This window comes from Haliaeetus albicilla, chromosome 27 (genome assembly GCF_947461875.1).
Source record: "Haliaeetus albicilla chromosome 27, bHalAlb1.1, whole genome shotgun sequence".
NCBI classification, from domain to species: Eukaryota; Metazoa; Chordata; class Aves; order Accipitriformes; family Accipitridae; genus Haliaeetus; species Haliaeetus albicilla.
The window spans coordinates 6,034,136-6,055,902 of record NC_091509.1 but is presented as its reverse complement, the minus strand read 5'-3'; the positions used below and the strand labels follow the sequence as shown (position 1 = coordinate 6,055,902).

Below are 21,767 nucleotides of genomic sequence, written 5' to 3'. Positions count from 1 at the left end.
AACAAAATAGTTTTCTGTGCCATTACATTCATGCATCCATACAGAGATAACCCATACCCAAAATTGTTAATATGGCAGCAGAACTGGAAAAGAACAAATGTCTTTTAAGTAGTAAAATACTACATGAACTGAAGTTCTTATGAAAAATTTATTTTAGTGCATTTATATCAACCAGACATTGAAGTGCCATGCTATCCTATCGGGTATATTCCTTTCTTTTATCTGGAATTGTACCCTGAAAATGCTCACAGAATTAAATTTGTGCAGTATATTCAGGTATGCATGTGTATATGCAGAGAAATGAATACACAGACTATTTTTATGTGTGTGTGTGTGCATACACACTCCATACATATATTATACTATAGTGCACGTGTATATGCATGCAGTCTGTTTGCAGTAGGAACAGGCAAGGCTCTTAAATAATATAACAGCTACCAGCAGACTCATGCGAGGTAATTTAAGCTTGGTTTTGGGCATGAAGCACAGATCTTTGAAGTGGTTCTCAGTGGTATTCCACTTGGTCTTGGGAGCATCCTAAGAGAATGCTGCAGTTTTCTTCTTGAATCAGCTTGGGTTTTGTAAGGGAGAGAAAATAGGGATATATGTAAATGTATGTGGATCTGCACCTTGCCCTGCTCTATGCTAAGCCAAAAGCTGCCGTTACTTCTTTCTGCAGTACAGTCTATAGCACTGTCCTAGCTGCTCCCACCTGCAAGCTGTCGAGCAGTACACATCTCAAACCTCAAAGACCAGAACACTAGCAACAAAAATTGCAGAAGATATAGAGGTACCCGCACTGGACATGGGAGAACAGCCTCCAGTGCATTATCACAAGCCCACTGAAGGGGTGCACAGGTCAGATACGCGTAGCTATCTGAGAAGGTGACAAGCAAGTGCTCAGCTGTCTCACGGCTGAGCTAGAGCTGTGTTCGGTGGCCCAGCGGACGCCAGCTGGCTGTGGCCAGCTCAGAGCCACCGGACCGCCAGGCAACATCTCCAGGCTGCAGGCAGAATCGGGCAACAGCTTTCGTGTCTGCCCGGGGCGCCGGTGGCCGGTGTTACCCAGAGCTGTCCCGGGAGCTGCCGTCTGGGAAACCTTTGCCTGCTCGGGCAGACTTGGGCACAATTAGCAGTATGTTAGCGAGTTAGTAGTGGGTACAGGGAGACGCTGGTTTTTTAAGATACTGGGATTAAGAAGGGATCTCTGCCCTTGTAATTTTATTAGTAGAAAAACTTGGTAGTAGTAGGATGAAACCTTACTCTAACTGAAGTCAGTAACAAAAGCTCAGGAATTTCAGTGTATCCAGAACCCACCTCATTTGAAGATATAAAGATTGCCTTATCAGATCTGATTGAGCTAGCCTGATGCTGTGTCATCGACTGTGATATGTAGTGGCTGCTTCTGAAGAAGATACTAAGAAGTCCCGGGTCGATCAGTATGTTTTCCATTGCAAAATCTTCTTCTTTTACTTCATTAGAGCCGGGTTCATGTCATGAGGAAGAAAGGTATATAACCATTTAATTCCTATATAGCTTTATTCTTATTACTCAGATAAATGTCTGGGTGTTGTATTCTCCTATGCACCTGCTCTCACATAATACATAAACTAAAAGGAACCTCTCAATAATATGTCATTTCTAAATTTTGTAGTACATAAAAGGTTTCTGGTTTATTAATTTTAATTTTTTTACCTTTAAGGTATTTTTTTCAATAGGATTTTATTGATGCAATGGATAAAGTAGAAATGCCTTCTTTATACATTGGTATTGCAGGGCGTATATATAATTTAAGTAGTGATTTTTTTATATGTCTAGTTTGTAAACTAAATGGTCTGCAGATCTTCATAGAGAGTACTTCTGTATGTATCACTTTGAGCATGTCCATCACTTGCTTATAAACTCTTTTAATCTCTGCCACTGCTGATTTCAAGAATTGTGACCAGCACTGGGAAACATGCCCCATGGCAGGGGGCAAAACACTGATTTCTAGAAATAGAACTAGAATATTTTCATTTTTCTGTTTCAGTCTCTGTATGTCCTCATCCATATTTACTTTTTAGACTGCCCTTGCACTTTGAACAGAGATTTTCAGTGAGTAGCCCACAGCAATCCCCAGGAATTTTTCCTGGGTTAATTAAAAACCCAGCAATGTGAATGAAGAGTTTAAATTAATGTCTCATTTGCATTGCCTAAAATATATTTGCTGATGGGGAATTTCGCCAACCATTTTTCTGGATGTTCACCAAGCTCTGCATCGTGACACTGAAGCCACTCATAGACTTTTCTAGTTTGTCCTAAATAACATTGTCTCTTCTGTAATATTTGATACCTAAGCATTCTCCTCATCACTCTGCTAATCACTAAGCATACCAAAGTAGTCCACATACAGAGTCTTAGGACGTATCTCATTATTAACCTTTGAGATTTTTTGAAATTGTCCATTTTTTGTACTTTTGTTTTTCCTTGCTAGATGGATGCTTGACTGGACAAAGTTCTTCCTTCATCAATATTTTACAAGTACTTTTCTTTTTTTTCTTTTTTTTTTTTGTGAAGACCTTTATATAGACTTAACCAACCCCCCTTTCATAGATTATCTCAACTTACTATCTTTTATCCAGTATCTTGTTGGTATGGTAGAAAAAAAAAATGTATAAATATAAATATATATATATACACACATAGGTAGAAATCTGTGACTTTTATTAAGAAAAATCATGCTGCTTAATCTTTATTTGATGCTGAACTGCTGAAATGAACACAATACATTATCGGTCCCTTTTAGATCGCATGATTCTTTCTTTTATTGATTTCCTTCTTTGCCTAATACTTCCATTGGTTCTGGTAAGGCTTGTTGCTCCACAGGTGATTTTTTTTCCTTCCTCCCCAATATTCAGTTGAATGGGTGCAACCATTTGCAATGGATTTGAAAGGCATAATTTATATTTGTATTAACTGAGGAGCCAATTTGTGTATTAATTTTGGAGATATGCTATACAGTTCAGGTGGCCTACTTTGAGGTTTCTGAATGATTTAATTATAAAAAGTCATGTTGAAAGCACTGATTTTTTTCATCTTTACAGCTAACCACGATGTACAAAGAACTCAGCTAGCTCCATGATACTAAATGTGCTCCTCTTCTCTTCTGTTACTCTCAGGCAGTGCAATGGATTTACCAGTTCTCTTCCAGGCTTCCCGCTCCCTGGATTTCTACGTTCGAAGGATGACCAGTTGGTTTCAATCTCTACCTAAACTTTTCCCTTTATCTACACAGGACATTTTTTCTTGCCTTTCTGCTGTTTAGAAGTATGTGCGCTTTGGTAGCGGCTGGGTGAGAGACTCTTGCACAAGTAGAGAATTGCAGCAAGCAGAGTGTCAGACTTGAATACTGATTTTGTTTCAGGTCCCCATTTCTTGCCCTTAAGATCCAAGGGATTGCTTCTTTAGCATACGTATGCACACAAATATAGCATACTAAAGGAAAGGGAGAAACACTATGATTTGATTTCAGCCAGCATTCCTTCTTTCCCCCATTCTCAGGCTTTATACCTCTAAATAAATTTAACTTAATAAACTCATGGAGAGCCCTTTTTCTCTTTTTTTTTTTTAATCTTTATGCCTCTGGAGCACTTAATTCATCCTCTAAGGTATATTCTGAGTGCTGACTGCTGCCCTTTGTGCAACTCCAACCTATCCTATGCTTTAACTTCTCATCATTCATCTTTATGAGCCAAAATACTGACCCCCAAATGCAGTACGATACCAAAGATAAGAAAGATCTAAATGAAATTATTATGTTCTCAAGCTGATGTCTTTTTTAATCTCTTATGGCAAGTTTGTTCCTTGATATGTCACTTAAGACCATATTTAATAGCTCCCACTAAGTATTCAATTGCAAATGAGCAGTGTATGCAATTGTATATTGTAGTATCCATCATAAGTCTACTTCCTTAGAGTGAAATGCAACTATTAAAATACAGATGAATTTACTAATATAATTGTTTGAGCCAAATATCACTCTGTATATCTGTAATAATGTAATTAATTAATTTAATAATTTAAAAGATCCTAGCCTGGATTTACACTCATGTAGTTGAGATCAGTATCTCTAAAAATTATTATTTCATCATTATAGACTCTTTCAAGAACAGAGAAATAGGTATGGCCAGGATGTTCTTGAAAATCTGTTTCATTCTGGGTTTTTTGCACAAATGTGGTGCATTATTAATATATTGGGTATTGAAATGAACATATATCCTCATGCTTTTTTGCTCTCACTAACTTTTCTATTAGCTATGATCATGAAGGGCGTCTGACCAATGTAACACGTCCCACTGGAGTGGTAACTAGCCTTCATCGAGAAATGGAAAAGTCTATTACCATCGACATTGAGAATTCTAATCGGGATGACGATGTCACGGTCATCACAAATCTCTCCTCTGTGGAGGCTTCCTATACAGTTGTTCAAGGTACCAAAGCACACTTCTTGGCACATCTCCTAACCACACACACAATTTGAGAAAGCAATTCGCAAAAGATTCGTGTCATTAGTACACTTATGAGCAGGGGGAAAATGTATAAAGTTTTCGAGAAAAACTCCCATAAAGCTCATTCCTAAAATGACAGGTCTTCAGGACAGGTAAGAGACATTTCACGATCATGCTTTGTGTCAAATATGTATGGTCATTATCTGCTTGTGTAAGTTAGTCCTGCCGCTACCTCTTGGGTCAGGTTCACTTTACCCACTCACATACTTCTCTCTATTTCACTGCAAAATTTGTTCTGGCTTCAGTGCCGCAGAGCTGCAGTCTGACTGCTGAATGTTGGCTGCCTGGGTAGAGATCCCTGTGGGGAGAGAAGGCTCAGGTATTCTCCTGCTATTAGAAATGAAATCTTCCACATGTATACACTACCATTAAATAAAAGGTAGAACAATCAGGGCAATGGATGATCTTTTGCCACAGTTGGCACTTCCGAGAACAGCGTTACAGCCCAAGTATGGCAGGAGAGATCAGCAACAAAGTGGTTAAATGTTTGCATGGAACTTTCCAGCACTGCCCAGGCATTGCATCTGGTGAAGCAAAAACAGTCAGTCATCAAAGATAGACAGAAAGGAATTTGGCAAGTGATGGGGTTTGTTTTAGTTAAGATATGATGTCACTGGAATAAGAACATCATCATCATTGAACAATAGCCTCCTCCTGACATAAACGTCAACATTTACAGACTATTATACCACGACACGTCTGGTCAGAAAGACTTTATTTCATTTATACCAGATGATTAATTACGTAGATGCTGTCCTTCTGTCAGACAAATATTGATGCTTTGGGGACAGTTACACACTGTAGCGCTCCATCCTGGCTGAGAGCAGACTTGGCTATGTCAAACGGCTGCAGAACTGCACGGCCATAAAAGTACAGGATTATTTTTGTAACTCTTCTCCGACAGCCGAACGGCCAGGTGTGCACATCAGGCTCGCGCACTGCTGGTGGGGTGGCAGAAAGGCAGGCAAGTGGAGGACTGTGGCTGCCAGCTTGCATTGCTGCAGCCTCACACCTTGAGGATTTAATGCCAAACTGTAATTCTGTACAAAGCCTCTGCTTGGAGACAGTTTTTAAAAAAAGGGAAAGAAAAAGAAGAGGTGCTTACTTCTTCCCACTCATAAAGAGTCCAGCAGTCTTTTTTTTTTTTTTTCCTTTTTGTCCTGGAACTTAATGGTTTGGTTTTTATCCAGCAGTTCAGTTTTCAGGAGTTTTTTGTTCATATTAGAAATAAATTATGTGGTTGAACACATATCACTGTGCATTTTGATTCACAATTAAGACTAAAGGGAAAACATAATGAAATAAACACAGTATCTTTCTGCAGGCTCACTGTTACACTACTGTTCTTTACATGAATCAGTAACATCTGTAATTTCCACCATAGTACCACATAAATGGTAATTGCAGGCTGACTTCATTTAACATCAACAGGAGTGCAATAAAAAACCAATCAAATTAAGCTATATGTTTTCTTTATGACTGGAGTAGCTAAATTATTTTCTTTTCATTATTGCTGTAGATCAAGTGAGGAACAGCTACCAGCTCTGTAATAATGGTACTTTGAGAGTGATGTATGCCAATGGCATGAGCATTAGCTTTCACAGCGAACCTCATGTCCTGGCTGGGACTGTGACTCCCACCATAGGACGATGTAATATTTCTCTACCAATGGAAAACGGTTTAAACTCAATTGAATGGCGTCTGAGGAAGGAACAGATTAAAGGCAAAGTGACTGTGTTTGGAAGAAAGCTCAGGGTAAGTAGAATCTGTCATTATAATAATGGTCTTTTCTTCTGTGGGCAGAAAATTAATTTTCTATTTTGAAGGACATGTCTTTCCTATTTTTACTTGTTAAAAACATACAACTCTGGGATTGTCTTTGCTATGACAATCTGTTCTTTATTTGAGAGGTCAGTTAACTGCATGGGATCATCTGCTACAATCAGCTATAGAAGCTTCATTACTAGAAGTATTCCAAAAGAGGTTGGTAAAAATACCCAGAATATTGCTGCAAGTCACTCTGCTTCTGAAGGTGGGGGGAAAAAAATCCAACCACTCACCATTTGTAAAAATGCTATGGCACACTTACCACAGTTAGTCCTAGGGAGTAAACACAATTACAGCTTGAGCAGTTACCTTCTGCTTCTGTAAAATCCCCCTACAGATTCATTGAGACAGGCATATTGTGTTTATTCTCTTTCCCAAATGGCACAATTGGAAAATAATTGCCATAATTACAAAGTCATAAGCATAGGATAAGAAAGACACTCAGGTCATGTAATCCATCCCCTGCCAAATTAAAGATCTGCTGCAGCTGGATTAATCCCATTCTGTGCTTAGCTGGCCTGTTTTTCACCCCTTAAGTGCCTAAACTTTCACTGGCTGCTTCAGTATATAAAGTTTTGGAAGGGCTTTGAGATACTGGGCAGAAAAGAAATGTAGTGCTGATCAAGTCCTGGTTCTTTTAATAATTCTTTCAATGTCATTGGATATGAGATGCAGTTCTATGTGTTCAAGATGATACATTAGATCAATATATGTAAACAATTATGTAGTAATTTACAAAAAAAATAATGACTTAGATGTTACATTTTGATATTTTCCTATCTAATTAACAGTGTTGAATTAACAAGTCTTTCCTTATTCTCACAAATGCTCAGAAGGCACCTATTGGGGAGAGGGGGAAGGTTAGACAAAAAATGGAATGAGATTAGCAGCTAATCCTTAATGACTACATTTCATGGCTGTGTAATTGATTTTTGATGTGTTGACCTGCAGAAGTTGATTATAGGTAGAAAATAGATCAGCTCTGCATTTTTGACTAGGTGTTCAAAATAAAAATAAATAGGACCCTGAAATGAAATTGCTGTAATCCTAACTCTCAATACTAAAAATTTAGTAGAGGTACTTGTGGTAATTAGCTGAAGTTAAACACGTCTTACAGCTGAAACCTTGCCTGAGATGGGTTTTCCCGCATCATGTTTATGCAAATCAAAACACCGCTTTATCTAGCAACACCTCAACATTTAATTGTCTGGTGTTAGTTCCTGTAACAATAATCACATATCCATTTAGCTCTTTTAAATGAAAATCACTATGAGATTATAACAGGTTGAGTGGACTGAAAATGAAATTTGAAAATGAGGGAGAAAGCATAGAATTTATTTGCATCTCATTTATTCTAATTCATCTTTATAAATTGTTTAGTGAATGAAATAGAGCGAGTGTCTCGGAACATTGGGGGAGCAGGTGGCAGGCAGGGTAGGCTACAGCAGCTGGGACAGCTGTAGTGGTACAGATGGGGGGCACTGCTGCAGAACGAACACAGCGCCGGGACCACCGGTGAGAGAGCGTGCAGAGCCAGCTCCTGGAGCCCCAGTTCAGAATCAAGTGTTACTGAAAGGGATTGTTATTATATGGGATTCACCTCTTACGAGTACTTACTGGAGCCCATACCCCTTTTCTTCAGTACTTAAAGGGGGCTTCTAAGAAAGATGGGGACAGAGTGTTTAGCCAGGACTGTTGCGACAGGACAAGGGGTAATGGTTTTAAACTAAAAGAGGGTAGATTTAGACTACATAGAAGGAAGAAATTTTTTACGACGAGGGTGGTGAGGCACTGGAACAGGTTGCCCAGAGACGTGGTAGATGCCCCATCCCTGGAAGCATCCAAGGTCAGGTTGGACGGGGCGCTGAGTTGGTCTAGTTGAAGATGTCCGTGCTCATTGCAGGCGGGCTTGAAATAGATGACCTTTAAAGGTCTCTTCCAACCCAGACTATTCAATGATTCTTCAGGTAGTGCTGCTACCTGTGCCCCCCAGCTCTGCTCATCCGTGCTGTAGGCACGTTGCAGCTGTACGTGTCGGCCTCTGCAAACATGCCTGGGCAGACTTCATTAAGGCAAGAAAGGAAGACCTGCACTTCACCTTTGTGTTATCCCACTTACTGTCCGCTACTATTTTATGCGCCACACGTTCAGTGTCTTGCAGTAGTTTCAGATAAAGTCTTGATAAGATTCCCTTCTGAAGAGTTTTTGTTACAGTGCAGCATCACGTAAGTGATTTTTGTTGCAAGACATTTACCCAAGGCACAAAGGGCTCATCCCTACGGCCGCTTGTTCAGCAGCAGCCAAGGGAAAACCAGATGTACGTGCAGGTAGTGGAACAAAAGAGAAGGAGCTCGTTAGGTAATCTTCAGTCATGATACTTGTAATAGTGTTATTAGTCTTCCCAGGAAGAGTGGGTGTTAGTCATTCTGTTTGGGTTTCTATGTAATTAATATGACACTACAATTACACTCTCTGGTTTTACTTATTTTACAAATGAAAATGAAGTTACTGAATTATCCAAGCATGTGCTTCTTTATTCTCCAAGTGATGTTTGTGTGTGCATAGCTCTTGTCTGTGTAATCATTAAAAAACCCCTAATACTTTAGTTTTCTATGGCAAACAAACTAATAACCTTTATAATGTTTCTGAGAAAAGGAAGGACACCTGGAGTCAGACTTTCCTACATGCAGATTACAGTTGCAGTTACTGTAATGGACGGAAGAAACCCCAGAAATCCCAACTGCTTTATGAAGCTTCAGAAATTAAAAAACAACAACAACAACAACAAAACAAAACAAAACCAAAACCCAAAAATCCAAAAGCTAAAATTCAGTTTGTAATCTTTCTGAAATACTTTTTTTTTGGCTTGGGTTTTTTTTTTTTGCTTTTTAGAAAATCTGCCTGTCCTTAAGAAATTGGGATCTTTCAGTCAGACACCTTTTAATGTTATAGCTAAATGTTTTTGAGAAGTGAAAGCTTTCTTCTGCTTCCCCAAGAGCTCTGTGAAGGAAAGGGTTTTGATATGTCTCTGTCATCAGGATTGATCCTACACTTACAAAACTAGTCGAGAAAGTACTGATGTTGAGTTTGGGTTCCCTGGCTTTGTTTCCATTACAGTCGGAGAGCAGAATATGATTTATTTCACCCAGGTGTTTTTAAAAAAATACCCTATCTTTTCATTGAATCACAGGAGTTGTTGTTGCTGGGATAACCTTCGGGAAAACCTACAGAAAAGAGCTTTTTCTAATAATTGCCCACTGAGGAAATGCAAACTGTTAAAGAGCTAAATTTTATTAATGGAAAAAATTAGGATAATGAGCGATAATTTCAAATAATTATTTCTTTACAAACACAAGATTGTATTAATTTTAAATTTGCTTTCTGTATAACTGAATTCCTACAGAGTTGGTTGGGATGGGAATTGGGTTTACCCCTGCCAGTGAAAATATCTCAGAACAACTTTTATGTCCTCGAGAAAGGCTCAGGGTTAATTTACATATTGTTTGATGTGCAGTTTAATTTTGGATAAGAGAAAACGTTGCTTAATCAAAGCTACTGTAAAATATAAGCTGAAGAACAAATTCCCAGAAACCAATGAATACTTTTTAAGTAGTCATTGCTCTCAAATTATATCTAATTTAAAGACTTCTACTTTATTAATGATGCATCTACAATTAAATTACTTAAGAAGCTTTATCAGATGACAGCATTAGTCTGAATTCTGTGGCTTAGCCTCCAGTGAATATATTTATGTATCTCTTATTATAGCACTCTCACTGGAAGCCTCTCCATTCGGCATTCTTATGCTCCTTTGTTTCTGTTTTGCTCTTTTACTAAAGAAAAAAGAAAATCTGGGACTGAAACACTTCATGCTGTACTTTGTTTTGAAAATTGTAACTGAAAAAAATGGGGAAAAAAAAAGAAAAACATTTAACCTAATTATTTAGCACTTTTGTTTCTCAAAAATGGAAGTCCGTCTTTCCCAGCCTGTATGATCAAGATTTTAATCAGAAGAAATGAAACCCATCCCAAGTGATCGGGTTGCTGATGGATCTATTGAATATTTGGAAAATAAATGAAGAAAACATTAAATTAATGAATTCATAAGCAGGCTGTTGCAGCTACAGAACCTAAGTGGCTTAATCTCAATGAAGACACAAAATTATAATTTCTTCTATTGTTCTTGGAGTCATTGTAGGGAAAATGGCTAAGAACTACCAATGGCAGAAGTAGAAAAATCACTTCCATGCAAAATAATTCATTTCTCTGCTACGTGCTAACACTCTACACTTTAGGACCTAGGTGTGCAGTATGTCTGTCTGTTCTGACAACAAGGGAGACCTTTCTCTGTAAGATTACAGGTCTCATGTTGCAGGCAGAAGGGAAATATCCCAGTAAAACATTCAAAGTTACACATTTGAATACACCGAGAAGTAGGAAGCGAAAGCCAGTTAATAGGAAGATGTCCTACACTTTTCAAAAATGTGGGGAAATTGAGTTCTCCGTTGTGCATGCTATTTTCACGCTGAAAATCCATAGAGGCATAGTGCCCACTGCTCACTGAATGCGGCCTTCTTTCATTCAATAGGTGCACGGAAGGAATTTACTGTCCATTGATTATGACCGGAACATACGCACAGAAAAAATCTATGATGATCACCGGAAATTTACACTAAGGATAATTTACGATCAGCTGGGACGGCCTTTCCTTTGGCTGCCCAGCAGTGGCCTGGCTGCTGTCAACGTGTCTTATTTCTTCAATGGGCGCCTGGCTGGGCTTCAGCGCGGTGCCATGAGTGAAAGAACAGATATCGATAAGCAAGGCAGGATCATATCGCGCATGTTTGCAGATGGGAAAGTTTGGAGCTACACCTATCTAGAAAAAGTAGGTGATGTTGTTTTACCTTCTGACATCAGCTACAAAGAGACCAAATCCTATTCGGCTTCATTTTAAGCTCTGTACATAACATACACACACACACACACACACACACACACAAATTGTCTAAAATTTGATGTATTCCAGCTGTTAAGTATCCCTGTGTACCTGGTCTCAGAATTCCTTATTTTTCAGTTAGTCAACAGAGTTTGACTAATTTTTAATGGGAAGTACTTTACTTTGTTCATGCTTCATGTCTTTTGATGTTTTCCTGAAAGCGGTTAGGCTGCTATATAACAGCATAAACTAACACAATGAATTGTCCTTAATTAAGACCAAAAATGCATGACTAAACCTGACAGAAGGTTCAGGTAGAAACAGGTAATTCATCTCTAATCATTATTTATTAAATGAAAATACGATAATGCATTTTTACTTAGCCTAATTAAGACAATTCAATCATAAAAGTGTCTTAAATACTTCAAAATTGCATATTATTTTCCCTTTTCCTTCTTCAAATCTGTTGTTTTAAGCAAACCAGAGCTGATGTTCTCTGCTTAGTTTCTCACCTGTTTCACAGTAATAGTTGCGAATTGCAACTGCTAGCAGAAGGATAAATCAAGTCATTTCTCTAACTCCTCTGCATCCCTCAGTAAAAAAGAAAAAAAAAATAGTCCTACTAAAGGGAGGGTAGCTAATAGGTTGCTAGCCTACAGTTTCTCTGGAGTGACAGGATATTGATTTCCAAGCAGCAGATCCTCTCGTCTGGCAATCTGACAATATTCCTGAGCAGCTTTGTGCCCCTAACTAATGTATCTAATTCTCTTTCAATTCATTTAATAATAGTGCCTCTTCAGTAAACTTTTCTTTTCTTTAATGCCCTCTCAGAGGTCACATGCTGAAAGCTAGTAACTGTGTATAATTTTTTTCCCTATAGTCAATGGTACTACTGCTTCAGAGTCAACGACAGTATATCTTCGAGTATGATTCTTCAGACCGACTTCATGCTGTTACCATGCCTAGCGTTGCTCGGCACAGCATGTCAACTCACACCTCTATTGGCTACATTAGAAATATTTATAATCCTCCTGAAAGCAATGCATCAGTGATTTTTGATTACAGTGATGATGGGAGGATTTTGAAAACATCGTTTTTAGGTACTGGCCGACAAGTCTTCTACAAGTACGGAAAGCTATCCAAATTATCTGAAATTGTTTATGACAGCACTGCAGTTACTTTTGGATATGATGAAACTACAGGTGTCCTAAAAATGGTGAATTTGCAAAGTGGAGGATTTTCTTGTACAATCCGCTATCGTAAAATTGGTCCTCTTGTTGACAAACAAATCTACAGATTCTCTGAAGAAGGTATGGTCAATGCAAGGTTCGATTATACATATCATGATAATAGCTTTCGAATTGCAAGCATCAAACCTATAATAAGTGAGACGCCTCTTCCGGTTGATCTTTACCGTTACGATGAGATTTCCGGCAAAGTAGAGCATTTTGGCAAATTTGGAGTTATTTATTATGATATAAATCAGATTATTACTACAGCAGTTATGACACTGAGTAAGCACTTTGATACCCATGGACGCATTAAAGAAGTTCAGTATGAAATGTTCAGATCCCTGATGTACTGGATGACTGTACAATATGACAGCATGGGAAGGGTAACTAAAAGAGAACTGAAACTTGGGCCATATGCCAACACAACCAAGTATACCTATGATTACGATGGAGATGGGCAACTGCAAAGCGTAGCAGTAAATGATAGGCCAACCTGGCGTTACAGTTATGATCTGAATGGAAACCTTCATCTCTTGAATCCCGGAAACAGTGTCCGATTGATGCCTCTGCGCTATGACCTAAGAGACAGGATTACGCGCTTAGGTGACATACCGTACAAAATTGACGATGATGGATTCCTGTGTCAGCGAGGCTCAGACGTGTTTGAGTACAACTCCAAAGGACTCTTAACAAGAGCTTACAACAAAGCAAATGGGTGGAGTGTTCAGTACCGTTATGATGGACTCGGCCGAAGGGCTTCATGTAAGACTAACCTGGGGCATCATCTACAGTACTTCTATGCTGATCTTCACAATCCAACAAGGGTAACTCATGTCTATAATCATTCCAATTCAGAAATTACCTCTTTGTACTATGATCTGCAAGGCCACCTCTTTGCAATGGAGAGTAGCAGTGGGGAAGAGTATTATGTTGCCTCTGATAACACAGGCACTCCATTAGCAGTGTTCAGCATCAACGGCCTCATGATCAAACAGCTTCAGTACACGGCATATGGGGAGATTTATTACGACTCTAACCCTGATTTCCAGCTGGTTATTGGGTTCCACGGAGGGCTGTATGATCCTTTAACCAAACTCGTCCATTTTACCCAAAGGGACTATGATGTCCTGGCTGGGCGCTGGACATCTCCTGATTACACCATGTGGAAAAACATTGGTAGAGAACCAGCTCCTTTCAATCTGTACATGTTCAAGAGTAACAACCCTCTCAGCAATGAACTGGATCTAAAGAATTATGTAACAGGTGAGTCTTCATTACATGTCTTATAAATAACACTACAGTTTGGAAGTTGATTTGGGAAAGAAATCAGACTTCTCCTTACTAGCTATTTGCTGAATCTTCCCATCAAGGTTGGGCCATTTTCCTTTTTGTGCTATGAAAAGGGCTGGCTAGTCCTGATTCTTTCATACTGCTCCTCCCTGAATGAATGGGTGCTAAATGAGAAGACACAATGAATTATGGAGGGAAAAAAAAAAAATTGCCTAAATATTCAATTTCAGCACAGCCATAGTGCTCTTCCTATTGACCTAGTACTGTATGAAGACGTGTTCATTCTCATTTTATATAAAGAAAAGTGAAGTCACCTACCAGAATCACTGGCAGGTTAGTTGCAGAATCGGGAACCAGAACCACTCGGCATCTCTTCCTTCAGGGCTACTTTCAAAATTAACTGCTGACTGAGCCCATGGGCACATTATGAATTAGCACCAAGAATGGATTTAATTAAACCTCTTTTTCCCATTTAACTTTTAATATGCAAACAGTCTTTAGTCTTTAAAACAAAAGTCTTGATTTTTTTAAAATTATTTCCTCCTGAAAGACTAAGAAATTTTATGGAATGTGTAGAGCTGAGAAGGAGAAATAATAAAGTAGTTTTGACTGTGTATGTTAGAATCGGGTAAAACTTGTAGCCTCTTCTTAATTAGTAATAATTTTTCACTTAGTAACATCACACAGTACTTCAACTAGCTGATGGCAATTTCTAAAAAGAAAGGTAATTCATACGTCTTCAGGAAAAGCTTTTTTTCAGAATTGAATATGCAGTTTACAATAATTACGGCAGTGATATTTTTAAAAAGGAACTCTCTTAATTTTAGCAGTAATTTGAATTTCACAAAAAGTGTGCATTTCCTCAAAGAAATTCATAGCAAGTTTCATTAGTATGTTGGGACCTAATCGTATGTGTAACACACCATAGGTTCTACTGTAGCTACTTTGCATCTGATAGTGTGAAAACATCGGTGACTAAAATTACCTTGGGTCAAATTCTGTTGTCCTAAATTCAATGGAATTCCTATTTTCATCAACCACTTTTTGATTTAGATTTTCGGTGTCATCTTATGATATTTTGCTACATTCCGAAATTGCATTCATTTCATTTACCTATCCACTGGATGAAACCTAGGAAGATACATTGCACTTTGGTATAACCTTGTAGTCTGTAAAAATACTTCATTGGTCATAAAAACATTTGTTGCTGTAGGGACTAAACAGATTATCTTGCACAAGAAGTGATTATGGTGGCACCCTGCTTGTCATAGTTTAAAACAAACCCAAACAGAGAACAAACAAACAAAAATACTTCCCCACCCCAATCCATTCTCACTCTTAACCCCTGACGCTGCTTTATTCACAGGTTTTGCTGAAAAGAATTCCTATAGCAAGTGCAGTGCTGCAAAGCACATTAGCTAAGCAAAATAGTAACTGCTTTGTATATAGGTCCTCCTCTTCTTTTGCAGAATTAGGGCAGCTGAAGTGAATTGTTCGGGAGATACTATTATACCATAAAATAAACTGAAGCCTTAAAAAGGAGCAGTAAGACTGTGCTGTCCAAAGCTAGAGGAAAAATATGGTAGGTTGGTAGGCACTGTGCGATGGGAGATACATACAAATATCTTTGTAGAAGCAAAGCATTCCACTACTTATTTTAGCGTCAGAACAGCTAAGGAAAGAAGACTTTTGTTGTCAAATGTCCACAACCAAGAAGTATTCCACTTCTTATGACGTAACATTACCTCCGCTAAAAATTTTGGGAAAACGGGCTTTGCAACAGCAAGCAAGGTGCCGTGTTGTGGCGGAGCACGTCCCGGAGGTCTGTATGCGCAGGCGGGTGCTCTGCACACTCTGCGTGCCGGTGGGCAGCAGGCACAGCCGGCTGTGCACCTACCTACCTGCTGCAGACACCATGCTTGGGGTGGTCTAAATTCAGCCAGCGACCCTTGCATCGAGAGTGTCTTGCCACAGTCATGTCTCTTTCCAAACCTGGAGTTTGGCTCACACAACAAAGTGGCGATGGCAGCATCAGGAGTCATTGCAGGCCAGCGAGGAGGGGACGCCACTGGAAAAGACAGGAGAGATTTTTCAACAAAAACGGTCGTGAACATAGGTCCAAATCAGCTGAGAAGTACCCATGCTCCCACACTCCTCCTTATCTCCGTGACAGCCAGAAAAGAGAAGCAGGAAACAGAAATGTAAAACAGGGTCTTGGGCTTTTTTGGGGGGTTAAAACATCATTTTGTTAACTAAAATACATCATTAGTTCTTAATACCTGCTGAGTGAGAATTACTGTTATTGATTTAGTTACTTAGCTTTTTCAACTGGATATGAAGACAGAGTTTTACTGGTTAAACCCAGAGCTGGAACTTCCCGAAGCTCACCCCAGAGCTGAGCTGTAACCCTCCCATGCAGCTCCTACTTTTCTGTACTGCGCCTGCAGGGATGGGGAGGATATTCATGGTGCCTAAATTTAGACATCTGAATTACAAGTCTAGCTTCTCACTGCATTTAATGGAGCCTCCTGAGACCTGATAACAGCTAATAGAAGTAGGACATAGAAGAGAAGCCATGTATTTTCCCAAAGGACTTTGCAGATGTTTTTAGGAGTACTAACCTAATAAAACACAATTTTACAATACAGCTTATAGGTCACATTAGCCACATCAGAAGGTGTCAGAGATGAAACAAGTATTGCATATGTGGATGTTTGGATAATCCATGTGCTGTAATGGAAAAAGAATGAAATAGGTGGTATATCCCTGATGAACTATTTAGGGTAAATTTAAAGCAGTATGTCCTGTGCCTGTTCATGGTGGATTACTACAATTTTGTAAAGTGCCATGCTGTAATGTAAATTATGAGTTCCACTGCTACTTAAAATTAAGGAGGTCAAGGATGGACTTCCTAAATTTTTTGATTTCTTGTATTTATTACACACCTTTATTTCTCACTTGCCTGCTTACTTTTGATTTTTAGATGTCAAAAGCTGGTTGGTGATGTTTGGATTTCAGCTTAGCAACATTATTCCTGGTTTCCCTAGAGCAAAAATGTACTTTGTGTCACCGCCATACGAGTTGTCTGAGAGTCAAGCGTGTGAAAATGGACAGGTAGGCAGAAATATGAAGTTATTTTTCTTGATGAATTTGCCCCACTCTATGTATAGAATTGCTGGCTCTTCTGTAGTTATAGCAGAAGGCCAAGTATTTATTTCAGTGTAAAACGAAGTGAGTATAGCTAGATTTTATACTAATGAACATATGCCTTTCTTGCCAGCTTCATTGTTATCATAATTACAGTGTCATTAGTTTGTCTTTTATTGAGTTCTTCCTTGATTAACAAGTTGTAACTCGATTAACTTGATTAGCAATGACAAAGGGAGACTTTGTCAGGGTAATTCATCATCTGTTGTACCTTTGGTAAAACCATCCTAATAACATATGCGTTGCAGTAAACTTAGATTGGTACTTGCTGTACTGCTAAGAAATGGTTCTACTTCTCACTCTGTAATAGGATTTCTTGTCATTTTTTGTCTGATGCTTTTCATAGTTAGAGGCTTTGGTTTGCTACTTCAGTTACTACAGTTAACCAGTTACAGCATTCAGACTTACTTGTCAGGTTAAGCGTGGAAAATGGTATATGCTTTCGACCTTCATAATAAATTCCAACCCATTTAATAAACTTAAAAAGAGTACTAGGCCAATTCCAAAATTAGTCTTTGCTAGGCTTACTTCACATTTGTGGTAATACAACAGAAACAATCATGTAAACCTAAACATACCGCTTTCACAGGCTTCTAAGTAATTTTAGAGTCTAAATCCCCTCTTCAGGAATTGCTTTGGTATTTTGGAGCCCAAATCTCATCTATTTTCAAAGAGGCTTACATTCATAAGCATTTTAGTCATATATACTGGTTGAAATCTCTGCGCAAAAGCATCCAGAAGTTAACTGCCACCTTTTAATAGATGGACTCTGTGTTTTTAGCTCTGATTAAAATAGTGCTAGACTTGAGTCTTACTTATTCTTGTAACGGACATTATATAATTTGCCAAAATTGAGATTTGTAGTACATATATGCTACAAAGGGTGATTAATGAGAAATATTTTATTTGGTATTACCGATAGCAAAATAATTTGCCAAATGAGTAGTTACCTAATTCTAAAACAGGATATGTATATGGACGGGTAACTGAGAGTGGTCTTCTCGTAGTGTAGCATTTTTCACTGCATGGCTTTCCTTTCAAAAAGCAAAGCAAAGATTAGTATCGGTCTCCTAAATGAGTATTTTCAGATCTATATCTTCTTCGGTGTTTTTTTGTTTTGTTTTGCTTTCCCCAGCTAATTACAGGAGTTCAGCAGACAACAGAAAGACACAACCAAGCTTTCATGGCTCTTGAGGGACAGGTCATATCTAAAAGATTACATGCCACTATTAGAGAAAAAGCAGGTCACTGGTTCGCAACAACCACTCCTATCATTGGGAAAGGAATCATGTTTGCTGTGAAGGAAGGCCGTGTAACCACTGGCATTTCCAGCATAGCCACAGACGATAGCAGAAAGATTGCCTCTGTCCTTAACAGTGCTCACTACCTGGAAAAAATGCACTACAGCATCGAGGGGAAGGATACCCACTACTTTGTCAAGATAGGCTCGGCTGACAGCGACCTCGTCACCCTCGCGATGACCAGCGGGCGGAAGGTCCTGGACAGCGGGGTCAACGTCACCGTCTCCCAGCCCACTCTCCTCGTCAACGGGAGGACTCGAAGGTTTACGAATATTGAGTTTCAGTATTCCACCCTGCTGATCAACATCCGCTACGGACTGACCCCCGACACGCTGGACGAGGAAAAGGCGCGAGTGTTAGACCAGGCTCGGCAGCGAGCCCTGGGATCAGCCTGGGCCAAAGAGCAGCAGAAGGCACGGGATGGCCGAGAGGGCAGCCGCGTATGGACAGATGGAGAGAAGCAGCAGCTTCTGAACACGGGAAGGGTTCAAGGTTACGAGGGATATTATGTCCTGCCTGTGGAGCAGTACCCAGAGCTAGCAGACAGTAGCAGCAACATCCAGTTTTTAAGACAGAATGAAATGGGAAAGAGGTAACAAATTAACCTGCTGTCATCCTTTGCTGGATGAATCAGTAGTCGTAACTGTTATCTCCTCTCCTAAGGAGATGAAGACCTAAATGGGGGCACTAGGCTGAGCTACTCTGGGATAGTAAGTGGCAAAAAAGCTCATATTTTTTGAGTTAAATGCTACTGTTAAAGTGATTAAAAAACACATCCTGAAGTGGACTAAAGCCAGACTGAAAACTCTAACCGTACAAATTAAAAAGTACCCCTGAAATATTACCCACTTGTTCTGGGTCTAAAGAAAAACAAAAAGAAGGCCTCGTATTGTATTACCTCACTCCATTCACACGTGAGCAAACTAAGAAATCCAAGTGGGCCACTTTCACTAACCAGCTGATGAAACACAGATGATTCAGACTGCTTGTTTGATAAATATCCAAGAGGTTTTCATTTAAAGCAAAATACAGGTGCATTTAAAACATGACTTTGGGGTGATTTGTGTGTAGCAACTGGAGGACAATGAGAATGCAAGTGAGAGCGCACTGGAAATAGTAAAGAAAAATATATTTAAAAGTAACAAAACCACACTTGCACTCTGACCCTCCACTTGTCTGGCCTGAATCTTAACTTATTCAAAGAGGGCAGAGTGTAAAGTTACATTCAAAATGGTGGCTATAAATCACTACAAATAAATTTCATACTCTGTTTGTCTTTGAAGATTTCCATTGTGGACAGTATAACACAGTTACAGGGTGTAGTCTGTTTAGATTCAGTAGTTTGTTGGTATCAGTTCCAGTAGAGCTGTGGGCATTGTGTTACACTATTGCAAATGGGCACCACGTCAGATCACCCTGTACATACATCAGCCAGAAGGCACAATCACTGTTTCAGATTTAAAAATTATTAGTGTGTTTGTTTGGTCGAGAAACTGAGACAATCACATTACAGTCACCACAAAAAAAAAAAAGAAAAAAAAAAGTCTAATAAGAACTTTGGTACAAGAACTTTTTTGTAATATACATGTATGAATTGTTCATTGAGTTTTTATATTAATTTTAATTTGCTGCTAAGCAAAGACTAGAGACAGGCAAAGATAATTTATGGCAAAGTGTTTAAATTGTTTATACATAAATAAAGTCTCTAAAACTCCTGTGAATTACTTGTCTTCCATTGTGAAATCTTTTAAAAATGAAAAAGTATTAGTGTCTCACTGTCACCTAATGCACACAGCATCTTAGATGTCGAAATGACTTGCTGTTGCTGTAGCGTGGATTCTACAGAGGGCTGGTCCTTTGATCTCTGGGTAAGCAAAGTCCTACATACACATCGCCTAGAACTCTGTTTAGGACACAGCAGAAAATTGGTAAATGCTTTAGAAATTCCCTCTCTGAGCCTCACAACTAGCAACCCTCAAACTGCCACATTTCAATCCTGGAATTAGTTTTAATTGCACTAGAGTAACATCCAAACAGTTTGAAAATGCAGCAACATAATATTAAAAGGAACATCGAAGGCTGTGCTGTGAGCCAGGAAGTCTCCATGAAATCTGCCTTCTTTGGGCGATTGCTTATTTCTACCACATTTAAAAATTGGAGGTAAGATCAAAGACCCTAAGCAAACAGTCACTCCTGCTGATGTTAAAAGGGAACCATCCATCAACCAGAGCCCTGCTGCTTTTATCTCATTTAAGTATGTAGCTAGGGAGCTCTACTTAATTTCGAGAACAGTTTCGCTTTGGGGATTGCAAATGAGGTTTTTAATAATTCGTGATATCGACAGAGATGCTTGAGTTGATTATGGGCATTAATTCTCTCCAGGTCATTTTTAAAGCAGAACAGTTCACTGGCTCTGTTGTACAACACCTATAGCACTCAGAAAGTGCATCCAATTTTTGCTGTGCAAACAAGAGCCATCCTGTTCTGACTGGAACGTTACACCTGTGTGTTTGCCCTATGCAACGCACGCACGGGAACACCAAGCCCTGTTTCTCAGCCTCTGAAGCATGAGGCTGGGTACATTTTCAGATTAAATCCTCTATGTCCATCACTGCAGATGTTTTTCTGTGCTGATGGACTTGAAGTGTTGTTATGTTATCAGACTTCTTTATAAGTGAAGCCTCTTAACAAGTATCGTTACTTTTTTTAAATGGAGGCATAAAGCATGAAATCAAAAGGTGGAGACACTTTTCATTATCACAGCTTTTCTGGATTACCCTTGCCCCATACTGGTAAGCTTCTTAGGCCATTTTTTGGAATGGAATTTTTCTTGCACTTGGGAGGGTTGAAATGAGAACCCGTTGCACAGTCCCCAATGTCCTTTATTCTGTTACCATTCTCCTAAAGCTGAAACTCTTCAGAATTAAAGATTCTGCTATTTGAAAAGGAAACTTTGTTAAAGTGAAGTACCCTTTTTAATATTAATTACTATGGAAGGAGATGTAACAGATTTGCAGGGGATGCACTCCCTACCCAGCTCCTTTGCAAATAACATATACATCATCAGGACCTTCTTAAACACAGCTTTTGAAAGTGGTCCAGTCATGCTAGCTAAATACTCACCAGAGACCATTTATCCCGGGCTATCTATGGTTTCTAAAGCCTGTGTGCAACTTAGCACAAGTCCCAGGGAAAGCCCCAGCAATACACTTGAGCTCTTGGATCCAGCTGATTATTGTGCTGGTCCTGACCGAGGTCATTCCCAACGTTACCTCTTGGCTCTGCCACTATGCTTTTTTTGTGTTTCCATGCAGATTCCCTGCCACATTTTACAACAGTGTATCTACATGGGCAAACTCTCCCAGCCTGTCCTTTTGGCAAGTAAACCACAGTATGCCCAGTTACTTAGGAAACCCTTGTGTGGTGC

General features: G+C 39.2%; 1 protein-coding gene across 17 annotated transcripts in view; it reads left to right on the top strand.

The window, feature by feature from the left end:
• Positions 1 to 20,061, top strand: part of TENM2 (teneurin transmembrane protein 2) — an 848,782-nt gene extending 828,721 nt beyond the window's left edge. For all 17 annotated transcript variants that reach the window (XM_069772607.1, XM_069772606.1, XM_069772615.1 and 14 more), the window contains 6 exons: positions 4,294 to 4,469; positions 6,067 to 6,302; positions 10,963 to 11,259; positions 12,191 to 13,805; positions 16,816 to 16,946; positions 18,175 to 20,061. In XM_069772607.1, coding sequence (XP_069628708.1) covers positions 4,294 to 4,469; positions 6,067 to 6,302; positions 10,963 to 11,259; positions 12,191 to 13,805; positions 16,816 to 16,946; positions 18,175 to 18,936 — 3,217 coding nt within the window. In that variant the 3' untranslated portion in view covers positions 18,937 to 20,061. The remainder of the gene's footprint in view (positions 1 to 4,293; positions 4,470 to 6,066; positions 6,303 to 10,962; positions 11,260 to 12,190; positions 13,806 to 16,815; positions 16,947 to 18,174) is intronic.
• Positions 20,062 to 21,767: the final 1,706 nt, after the last annotated feature.